The 12459-nt window shown below is 39.4% G+C and overlaps 1 protein-coding gene across 1 annotated transcript; it reads left to right on the plus strand.

The window, feature by feature from the left end:
- Nucleotides 1-615: 615 nt before the first annotated feature.
- AGBL3 (AGBL carboxypeptidase 3) lies at nt 616-6180 on the plus strand (the record flags this gene model as incomplete). The annotated part of the gene is given in 7 exon segments (XM_083860606.1): nt 616-623; nt 1229-1236; nt 1239-1375; nt 1379-1447; nt 1451-1486; nt 1488-1676; nt 5619-6180. Coding segments are annotated over 7 exon segments (633 nt in total). The 3' UTR covers nt 5805-6180.
- Nucleotides 6181-12459: the final 6279 nt, after the last annotated feature.

A 12459-nucleotide genomic window follows, 5' to 3' on the forward strand; every position in this document is an offset into this window, starting at 1 on the left:
ACAGCTCTCTTGCAAAGTGGGCATTGTGGTATTGTGATTCTCAGCTTTCATTAATGAAACTTTCCAACCAAGGAGAAGAAAACTGCTGCCTTAACTGTGGCCAGTTGTCCCTCCTGCTCCTGAGGAATGACATGCAGGCAGATAAAAGCAGTTAGCAATTCTTGGGATAGCAAGCATCAAGCTGCTGTAAAACATGTGTGCTTGCCTAGCACTGAAGGTGCTCTCCAGGTGATAATCAAACACACAAACTCAACACATTTCTTAAGCACCTCTCTTTAAAGCATAGCGTGGAGAATGTATTAAGAAACTCTGATACAGTTTAACACGTGGCCAGAGTGTTATGAGACACATGTTAATGTATCAATCTCTGAGGGTCCAGCCCTTGCAGATTGGTTTAAAATAATCTTGGCGAGTCTGCTCTTCTGAGGTGTTTTGTAAAGTAAAAAGTTTAATAAATGAAAAATAACAAACGTTACAGAAAACAAAAGCTGCACAGAGGTGTCTGAGAAAACCTCAGACACCCTGCTAGAAACACTCCAAAAAGCCCTTTATTTCCTTTGTGCTCCTTCCTAAATACTGAATGTTGTAGGAGGGACAATTTGGCTTGCTGCCAACATGGAGAGGTACAGGATTTGAGGAACAGTGACAAGGTTCAATAGGTGCTTCTCTCTTGGTACTGAGCCAATCACTGTCAGAAGGGTATTGAAAGTTCTCAGTAAACTTCCTAAAATGTCTATAGGTAAAATGAAACTCTTTCCTTATACAGAGATGCTCATTAGGTGGTGGGGCATGCTTTACTACAAAGCTCTAGTTATTACTAGGAGTTCTAACCAAGATGCCAGTTGCATTACTGACATGCTTGGTGAGATTAGGCATCTTTTCCTGGCAGTTACTTAGACTTTGATTTATAACACCGTGAATCAGATTCACACCTGATTCACTGCAGGGTGCCTTTTCATGGCATTGCACATTATTTGACACTACCTCATCCTACAGTGCTAACCAGCATCACACTGTTTGTCTGCTCTACTAATTATGTATTTGAGTACTGGCTGACCCCATACCAATGCTTCACACAAGCAGACACACACAGTATACTACTTCCAAGCAATATGCAGGCAGGGATATTGACACTACTGACAACTTTAGCAAGTAAAAACCCTGTATAAACATGGCTTGTGGACACTGCTGTACTCAGAAACCAGCACTAAGGAACAGCATAAGGAAGGACTGGAAATAAATCAAGTACTACAAAAACAGTGTGGGACAAGACAGACATCATTATTTCTCACTCACGTGGATGTTCCAGTTCCCTGACCAAGACATCTGCCACTTTGCCCATTACTGTCCTTACACCTACAACAACCTGCAGGAGTAGCTGGTAGCCACCTCTAAAGGTCCAGTGGTGTCTAAATTCTTCAAGATTCACATCTTACACCCTTCGCTGTGAAACGCAGTGTATGTTTTAACAATCACCACCACTAGCTCCCTCCAAAAGTGGCAAGGGCACTGAGAAGGCTGTGATACTGATGGTGAGGGTTCATCCAGCAGAAACTAAAAATTCCTGGATAACAAAGGGCTTTATGGATTTCATTCTTGGTGACTCAAGCAAAGCTCAACCCCTGCAGGACGATTTTGTCTTGAAAGCTGATCATAGCCTACGTCGAATCCAGATGGTTTGATTGTGGGAAATCACAACTGCATTTTAACAGGCCAGAGGCTGTACTTCAGATACAGATCTATTGTTAAGAACTGTTCCACTTCCATCTGGTATAACCAAAGCATGGTCAAAAGGTAACCTCATTTTCTTTCCTTCTAGAATACCCTATTCTCCTTTCCACTATATCTTTGTTAGTTTGATGTCTCTATGTCCCTTATTGTTTCAGCATTGTTTACACCTTTGCACTGCATCCAAGCCTTTCTGATTGCTTTTTTGAGGTTAAGTTTCTTTTCAGAGTGGTTTGTTTTGTTCTTCAATATCGTGCAGGTTTTCCTTGAATATATTTTCTCCTTTCTAGTAATATCTTCAAAGTAAAAGAGCTTTCTTCAAGACATTTTCACCATATTTCTCCCCATGTCCTCTGCAAAAATTTACTTATCAAATTCCTTATTTCTTTCATTTTCTTCTTTTCTGGCATACAACCACTTTTGAGAATGAAATTAGTTTCAGAATAGATCCCAGATGTCCTTTTCACAGCAAAGTTTGCTGTATATTTTGCTACAAATGGCTTTGATTTCCTGTGCAGACTTTCCCTCACAAGGACATTGATACACTGGATATAAAATTAAACCTTTGACTATAAAATTAAGCCTTTGAGTATGAAACTAAACTTTAAACCAGTAAACTAAATCCCTCCAGTTTAACTTCTATAACAAATTAACACAAAAAAAGACTCTTGTACAGAAAGCCACTGTCACAATTAGTACATTTAATGCTTTTCAAATTGCTACAGCCTGTGTTAAATAATGTTTGTGTTCTTTCAAATGAATGTTTTGGCCTATAGATCCCTAACTTATAGGAGACTGATGCTTCAGGCTGCAGACAAAACACTCCTTTCAATACAAAAGCCTTGGAATCCATAGGACAGTATTTCTACAAGGTATTCTTGGACTACTGTGTAAATAACAAACAGGTGATGGAAGTTTCCCCTAGGCCTTTTCTCCTGCCTCGTTAGTCCAGCTGTGAAAAACATAATAGTCTGTAGGTTTACAGCAATAATAAATTTGATAATGGTTTTCTCTAAGCAATAAACAAAATTTGTGGTAGTTCTTATTATTATCTATACCTGAAGGAATATGAGAAGGTAGTGAAACAAGCCAGGGTAAATTCCAAGGTCCTGAATTCTGATGTGTTTAACTGAAATTCCAGTTAACTTAGAACTATTCAGATATGTCACAATTTATTATATCTTCTCTGTATCTAATAGAGAACACTAGATTAAATGTTAGAAATGTTATTAAACTAGATTTACAAGAGTCACACTATTTAATTTAACACTTTTTAAAAGATTGTACACAAACCTTAGAGTCGAATCTTAATTGGAAGTTCACTGGAAGAAGCAAAACACTGCATCAACACCAGGTGGTCTTTCTGTAGAGAAAAAAACTGTGGTGATACAGAGTTTGGTTTATTGCATCATTGAATCAATATGCTTTTTTTCTTCTGTAGCTTTACTTTTTGCAGATCAATCTAGGCACAATAAAAGGTGTATTATTTGGTTTTGTGTAAATCTCATTTCATTAATCATGGAAGACACTGATTGCTTTAAGCCAAAGTGGTTATGTTCACGGTAACTGACAGCAGAGCAAGGATCTGTACTCCAACCAAACAATATACCTACGAAACACCATCAGCTTTACCTATGTAGACTGTGAGTGACTGGGAGATCAGAGGTGCATGTGATTTTAGAGAGATGAGCATTGTGTGTTATGAAGAGCTGTGGCCCTAATGTGGTCATTATTAGGGAATAAAACTTTTGTACATTTCTTTTTGTGGGAAAACATTATTAGGTTGGATCTATCTCATCAAATTTAAGATGTCCTTTGTATAGAAATCAAGATCTGAGCTACACAACTGGTGCTGAAATGCAAAGAAATAAAAAGACACATGCATAAGATTAGATGTTTGGAAAAAATTCACTAAGTGGGTGAAGACTCACCAGAACAGGTTGAAGACAGAAGCTGGCGATGCTTTATCCCTAGAAGTGTTCAAGGCAGTTTGGATGGGACTTGGAGCAACTTGGTCTAGTGGAAGGTATCCCTACCCATACCAGGGCAATTGGAACTAGGTGATCTTTAAGGTCTCTTCCAACCCAGACCACTCTGTGATTCTATGATGGTTCTATGATCCTGATGTACTATCAGAGAACTAGGTCAAATGAGCAGTGCAGACCAGAAGCATTTCTTGTCCCTGTAGCTTAAGCCTGATCATCCAGAAGGCAGTTTTTATTCCAAAGAAGGGGGCTTTCACCTGTCAGCTTCTGCAGTACAGCTGAATAAGCAGTCACAGGGATGGGGAGGGCACTAGCGTTAAGCCTAAGAAGTACCATGCTCATGTACTCTGGTGTCATATTTTGCAACACCCAGTTCAGAGTGTTGAGGAGCTGTGTCCTCTTCTCACACATACAGAAGAGTTATCACAGTGTCATTACGGGCCTATTACCTACATCTAAGCTCATAGACAAATGTAGCCTCAGATTTAAAAGAGCGATTTCACAGGAGGACAGAAAGACATTTTATTTTCCTGTGACCTATATTTAACTGTTTTGCTGAGAAAAAAGGGTTGAAGCATGTTTTTCTCCTTGTTTACTTGGTGTTTGTTTCTTTGGTGCCTGTGATTGACATACTATTACTCAAGAGGTTTCCCATAGACACGCAAACTCTTGTGAGTGAACTACTTTTAGAAAGCTTGGGGATGAAATTTAGCCAACAATAATAGTTCCTGTAAATTGTTGCTTCCTGTTTGTGACATAAATACTGTAAATAAACAACAAAAAAAAGGGTAAACTTAGCAGAGGAGAAGATGTTCAGGACTGAACACCGCTTTGGCCACCTAAGAGCCTGACCCTGTAAGGCTAGGTTTGCCAAGACCTATAAACACCAGTATACACAGCAAAACTATTTGTCAGGTTGAGCTTCACTAGGTTCTGTTCAGTCAGTTTGGTGCTAAAATATATATGAAGACATCTTTCATGCAATGAAATTGTTTGGATTGCATTCACACATCTTTCATGCAAGGAATAAAGTTCTTTTGCTGGTTGTGTACCAGAAGCAAAACTTGTCAGGGTGATGCTATTACCATGTAAAGTAAGAAACAACAATTTCAAATGGATCACAATCCCTTCAAGAATCTTCTTAATTATCTTCCTCCCATGATTATATGCATTTTCCCATGTGGATCTACTTCAGTGACTAAGTAAGTTTATTAGATCAAAAGACTTAACAAAATTTCTGTTGTTGATCTTGATGAAAGTTGTTAAAGGCATTTGAAAAAGGGTGAATAGGAAGGAATATCACAGCTGCAGTAGAATTTTTGACAGAAATTCATGCTGGAGCTGAACATAGCCCTCAATGACACTTTGCTGATGTTTAGCCTAGAAAATTACATGGCCCCAAGATGTAAAATAGGAGCGCTGTTATTGTTGCCTAGAGAAAGCAAACTGTTATTTGGAAAGAAGTCACACTGATATTTCAATGGGTAGTATTTTTTTTTAATGTACATAAACTTTATAATGCTGACTGCTTTATTAATGCTTTCATTGGTACAAGAAGTAGACCAGCATTTCTCAAGCTTTTTTGCATTTCACACCAAGTCTTTTCAGAAGCCCAAACATATGAAAAACAGAGCAGTGGCAATTAATACTACTGAGAAAGCATAGCTGTCCAGGTTCTCAGACTAAAAATAAACAAACCATGTAGGAAGTGAGCTCCCTTGTCAATATGATATGTTTGTATCCAGGTTCATAAATATTTGCTAAAAAGAACAGCATAAGGGATTAAACCTTGAGCAGCTTTCTTACGTGTACTGCTTCTGGCATTGTGGTTATCATGTTTATTTGCAATTGTTGGTTTGGTTTGCGGGGGCTGTTTAAATTTGTAACTGCATTATTCCCGTATGAATCAAAATGGTTACCAAGACACCAGAAAAAATCCCCAAAATATCAGGAGACTATTTCCACAGCATTGCTAAGAACAGAAGTCATAAAAGCAAAAATACCCGATTTTTCATCCCAGGTTATAGAAGTACCGACTCCTCCATTTTTTTTTATGTAATGGGTTTTTACAATAGCTTGGTCTTTGAATGAAATAGTTACATTGTGTGGTAAATTTGATGTTTTACATGATGAGACATTTGTGTTATTTTGAAAACTGTACTGTTTACAAGAAATGTTTCAATAGTATGTTTGGTCTTTTTTCTTATGTGTTGGGGTAGAACTTACTTTTAAAAGTGTGTAGTTAGACAAACAAATTTGTTTGAATTGCTCAAATGACTGACACTGTGCTACATTTGCTTGATTTTAATGTTGGAGATTAGCTTTTGCTGCTATTGATGGCACAGCTAATTTTTAATAGTTTGGGCATGGTTGCTTTCGACTGATTTAGAGATATGTGAGATACTTACAACAAGTGCTTATGTATTTTGATGCCAGATGCATGGTTAGAACTTTGCTATTGCATTACTACCTGTTATAAAACTTAGGAATTTAGTATTTGATAAAACAGAGTTGCTGTTGAGAAAAAGAAAAAATATTAGCATTTTTTACAATTTATTAGAATTTCTTCTTGAGTAGAGAGTTCTTGTCTTTTCTATTACCTGTAACATATTAAGAATTTGTTAATATGAAATATGAATTTTGAAAAAACATGCAGACTGCAACTGCTGTTTTGATTTTGAGATATGGCATTTAGACTTTCCTAAAATCTGATTTTTATCTTTTGATATTTGGATTTTGCTATATGACTATGAGGTTTTTAAATTTTTATGACCTATTTGTAAAAACAAATTGGGTTTAGGGGTGTATGAATTTTAAAAGGTTTTCAAATTAATTTAAAAGATGAATTTGATAATTCGAGATTTTTCTTATAATATTTATAAGGGTAATTGCAAAAACTTTTTGAATTTTGAAGCAACTATTCTAAATAGATATATGGGCTAGCAAATTATTTTTGCAAAAACTTTTCTTATAAAGGAGAAATTATTTAAGAATTAGCCTTTATAATTAGCTTGAAATATGGATTTTGGGGTACGTTACTACAACTTCACTTAATTGACAAAACAAAAAGCCTTATTTTAAAATTATTAGATTTTTTTTCTCCAAATTTCACTGAAAGATCAAATTACAAAGTGGGATTTTGTCCTAAAGGTGTAAAAAAATTAAAAAGGTTAGGTTAGAGTTTTAACAGTATGTTTGAGCTGCTTCTTTGGTGATTTCTTGTGATGACTTAAATGCATGTTCTCTTGCTTGGTGCATAGGACTTGACTGTGTCTTTTTTCTCTTCTGGGGTTGGGATGGCTCTGGGGTGCTGTTTTGTTTTTTTTTTTTTTTCTCTTGGAGGGCTTGAGGAGAAATTACTGCTTTTTGTTTCACTGTGGGAATTGGGGCTGATCGCTGGGTTGGGTTTTTTGCTGCCACTTTGGTGCTGTCTCATCGTTGCATGCAAGGTCTTTTGCTTGGGGTTGGTGTCTGTGGCCGGTGGGGTGTGGGGGAAAGGGAGCCCTTTTTGCTACTTCTGTGTCAGCTTCTCTTAAAACTTTTTTAATAGACACATTTTTAAAAGTCTTTTGAGGTATTTTTTCTCAAATTAAAGTACTTAAAACAAAAAAAAAGTCTCACTTTATTCTAACTGCTGGGGATGCCTTTCACTCACCAGAAACTTTCTATGATTATTCCCAGCTCCCTTGGTTTCCCCAAGTTGTTTGTCCGACTTGGCTCTGCCAGTCCCCGGGACTGCTTGTTCTCCGCATTCCAGGATCGGTGCTCTGGCTAACACTCCCTTTCACCAGCATGAGGAGTTCGAGCTGAGTACCTCCTCTTCAGCACTCAGCCCCAAAAGTCCAAGTTGTTTTTAACGGCCAAAAAAGCTCGGCATGGGCCAGATTTATAAAACGAAAACAAAGGGGAAAATTTGGCTTAACTGACTTGAGGGCTCTGTCAGCAAAAAAAAACCCTAAACAAGTCCACTTAATGTAAGCATCCCTGTTCTGGTGCCATTTGATACAGATTAACACGTGGCCAGAGTCTAATAAACCACATGCTAATATATCAATCTCTAAGGGTCCAGCCTTTGCAGAGAATTGGCTATTATTAATTTGAGCGAGACTGCTACTTGGAGGTGTTTTGTAAATCAAAAGGTTTAATAAGGAAAAATAACAACAAACTTTACAGAAAACAAAATGATAAGCCAAGCACAGATGTCAGAGAAAACCTCAGACACCCTGCTACAAACACTCAAAAAAAGCCCTTCTACTTCTTTAGTGCTCCTTCCGAAATACTGAATGTTCTAGGAGACCATCTGACTTGTTGCCAATAAGATCACCAAGAGGCTTTGACTTGCACTCTCAGAGCCAAATCCATGACCTTGTGCTGGTGCTCAGCCAATCCCTGTCAGGAGGGTATTGAAGTTTCTGGTTTCTTTACCTTAAGGGGTGAGTCTTAAACTTTTCTCTATATGGAAAATACTTGCAGGGTGTGGGAATTACATCTCTACATCAGGAGGAACATGTTTGGTTTTTTTTTTCTGACGAGAGACAAATATATGACAATTTAATTTAATCACTGTAACTTTACACAAACAATTTTGTCAGCCTTCACATGATAACCGTTTTCCCATTAGTTATTGAACTCTTACCGAGATTCCTCTCTCCCAGCCTGGTGTACACTCCCTGAACAGCCCCTAAAGAGGCTGACTGATAGATAATACTTTTTTGTCAACCAGTCTTCTGGAACTTGTTAGTAGTAATAATTCATTCCTGTTTCTATTCTCTTTCAGAAACTCCAGGAACTATTCTGTTTCACAGACTCAAGGCACTGATATTCAACCTAAGATATTTCAGGTACCTGAGCCAGTTGTTATAACTGTGTATTATAAAATTGGCTTTTCACAAGATGTGTGCTATATGATTAATAACATAGTAAAGATACAGGATATAAGTTTATTTCTGTTATTAGTAAAAGAAGATTAGGCATAGTGGTAGTAGTTGATGTAAGTATGCTTAAACTGTCTGTTTGGTTAGGAAAACATCCAATGAACATGTAAAGAAGACCCTGCTATTGATATACCAACTATCAGCATCTACCACCTGAAGAAAGTATGGACCAAGGCCTGAGCTGGAGCTGATTATGAAGACACAGCCACGAAACACGCGTGCTCTAAAAAGGCGACCCAAGGAGGGGCCATGCAAAACAGTTCCTGGAATATGGAAACTAGTTTATGGAATTATATGAATATTCATAAACTGTTGTGATAAGAAGGGTATTTTAAAAATGTCTCTGAGATAGCAAAGTGTAGGCTTGGCTGAATGCCGGCCGTACTTGGCTTTTTTTATCTCCTAATTGTCTTAATTATTTTATTAAACATATTTCTTAAAATTTACCAAAAAGTGAACCTCGTTTTTCACACAGTGAAAAAACATAAACATTACAGGTTTGTTTAATTCTTTAAATACCGATTAGCCATTTTTTTCTGTAATCTCAAACCTCATTAAAGATTATGTTCCACAAAGACAAGTATGGAGTTCTTTGGCTGGGATTTCCCTCAATCTCAGCATTTGGAAGAGCTCATTTTTCTGTAATTTAAACTGTCTTCATCACATTGCTACACTATGATTTACTGATTGACAATAATCTCACTGGAGAAAAAAATTAACCCAGGGCAAATTCCAGAGAGGTTAAAAAATATTTTCCCCTATTGGCAGTAGGGTATGTATTTGTAATAATGTGTTCATTGGGTTAAATATTAATAATGGAATTCAGTATCAACTGTAAAAGCCACCTCCTTGCTTAGAATAAAAGGTGTTTAAAAATGTTGTAATTATTCTTTGTTTTTCAAGGGACACACCACCACTTACACTGTCAGATCTGGTCCATCTCACCTGTTGATCATGGACCTCACCCAGTAGTTCTGTGAGGGGAGGTACATGCCATGCAGCACTAAAGCAGCTGCAGCTAACCTGGCCCATGTCCAGCTGGTGAGACACATCTGCTGGGTCAGCTCATGCTGAGAGAGACCCCAGAGACCTGGCCTGCAGCACTGATTTGGGCACTAGAGGACATGTGGCGCTCACCTGCCATCAGTGTGGGGGCTGTGCCTGTCATGCCAGCCAAGGCACTGGAGATCCAGGTCTCAAGAAAAAAGACAAATCAGCCACCCACAGTATGCAGGAAGAAATGAAGTTAAAAGGGAGTCCCCTTTTCCCAGCCTCTGAGTCTGGGCATAGATCATTACAGCTGTAATTGTCTTCTGTGGGACAGTTGAGTTCAAGTACAGTTTAGGTGTGGTACAGTTGAGTACATTGCAGCGTTATGATCAGTAAGAGCTTGCTGCTAAAGAGGTGATTAACAAAGAATGTCTCTTTAAATGTTTTTGCAGGCTTGGCACTTCCTTCCTCAGCTGCGCATTTCATTCCTAGATAATGTGTATTGTAACAAACCACATTCTGCTAGGCTTTCCTGGAATTGGCACTGCTTAGAAGAAGTTTAACAAACAAATAAATAACTATCCCGGCTCTTAATATTTTGTTTCTGTGTTTTATAGCCAAACTGGAGTATCATCCCCCAGAATGATATGTGGGATAAGGTGTAGTAGTTTACTTTTAAAACAGGAGGGTTAAATACTGAAAAATTTTGGGAAGTCCCAGTTCATCTCATGCTTTCCTTGTGACTGTTAATATTATTAAACTGCTAAGTGTTTGCTTTAACTGCACAATGAGAATCAAAACCAAAAGCAGTTAATTCCACTTTAAAGCCACATTAACCCTCTTAATGCATGCAAAAAATGGTGCCCATTTCAGTAAACAATTCCAGGAAGCAACACTCCCAACAGGAATTTAGTAGAGTCTGGCTCCTGGAACATGCTGTTCTTTCCCACCCACAGAAAACAGGACCCAGCAGCCCAAGCACTCCATCCAGTCTCTTCTATCTCCAGGCATATACAAGTACAAGCCCTGCTCTCTTTATCCTCTCCCTTCCCATTCTTTCTCCATGATACATGTTGATGATCATTCCACTGCTTACCCTATCCCCATCAGACTTACCCTTTCTAACCGTTCCACCATCAGACAGACTTTGGCAGCGAAAGCCCAAGTGGCAGTCAGAGCATACCTGTAAAATGTCCCTAGGAAGGAGAATGGAAAGGCATACTGCATCCTGCCCAGCCTTTGGGCACAATCTTCTCTGCCCAAATACCTGGAAGGAGAAGGAAGGGTAACTACCTGCTAAAGGAGCAGCCAAAGGTGTGGAAGGAAGCCTCCAGAATCAGAAGGTCAGCTGGAATCAAGGGGAAGTCTTGAGTCGAATTTTGACTGTACTTCTCCTTTTTGGTAGCTATGGCATCCCAGGAGGCATTAAAAGCAGCAGAGAATGAAACCCTGCTGGGGAGGAGACATGGGGCATGTCAGGAAACACTGAAAAGTGCTTCTGCCACAGTGCACAATCAAGCTACCAGGTCTGGCCAATGGGATGTCACACTCCAAGAGTAACATTCCCAAATTGTGTATTTTAAACATTTAAACTATTTAATCTCCTCCTAAGGGCACAGTAGCCAGCAATTCCAAAATGTTGGAAGTCAAGCAAGTGCGGCAGCAAACCAGCTTGGCTGAACAGGGATCTTCTCTTGGAGAAAAAGGCCAAAAAAGGAAGGTGTGTGCTCAGTGGAAGCAATGTCAGGTTACATGGTGTTGGAACAGCTGCCCCTCTGCGGGGACAGTGGCTCTAGGGAGAAATGCTCTGGCATGATGGAGCAGGCCCACTGTGACAGTCATCCTGATTACCCCAGCAAACAGGACCCCAATGTAGAAGCAAGGATATTTTTGAAGGAGCTGCTTGTGCCTTCTGCCCACAGCAGTGAAACAGCAGCTTCACTTGTGGTGCTGAGATCAGCTAAAGGAGTTTGTTGATCACCAGATCAAAATTATAAACCCTTTTTCTTCCTGAATGACAGAAAAATGAACAGCATGCTGCCGAACTGCATGACCCTCCTCTTGGGACCACAAACATGCCTCCTGCCAAAGCATGTTACTTCACTGGAACAGAGGTCTTGCCTCAGAAGTCTTTTATTCCTTAATTTCCCAGACATCAGGCACAATGCTAGAAGATGGCCATGTTCAGTTCCAAGGCTTCCTCCTCCACTTTCAGCTCAGTAGCCCTGGACTGCTGGGCTTCATTTGCTGCAGGATTTCTGTGCCCACGCACCAGAACCCATCTAAGCCACCCATGATCTGAACTCCCTTGATCCAGATCTTTGTCCCTCTCCATGCTAAAGTTATGCCTCCACACACAGAGGCACATAGGAAGGCAATGCCCCACGGCCACTTGCATGTCTCTGTCCACTAAGCTTCTCTTAGGACTTCCTCCCATTTTTCTTTCCACTTACTTTGTGCTCTTGGATGTGAGAGCCAGTATTACAGGCTCACAATACATTGTACCACATGGAGATTTCTAGACCATGCCTAAACATGGAATTACTAGGTGAAAATCTGTGAACAGGTTCGTGGCTAGGTGTCCCACATGCATCAACACACAGCCCTCCTAACAGACCCACCACAAAGATTGCTAGTATGACATACAAATCTGCCCAGGAGAACTAAAGGAAGGAGAGTTTTGCCCCTTACATAACTTGAGGTTTCAGTGGTTCCCTGTAGCAGTAGGCACCTTGGCACCTTGCACTGTGACTGTGTAGGGATGGTGGCTGCAGGCAAGGGAACTTGGGTGGCCTTGTGTCTGGGAAGCAGAGGGAGGGGAT

Source organism: Zosterops lateralis, assembly GCF_965231275.1.
Source record: "Zosterops lateralis genome assembly, chromosome: 4".
Classification (NCBI taxonomy): Eukaryota; Metazoa; Chordata; class Aves; order Passeriformes; family Zosteropidae; genus Zosterops; species Zosterops lateralis.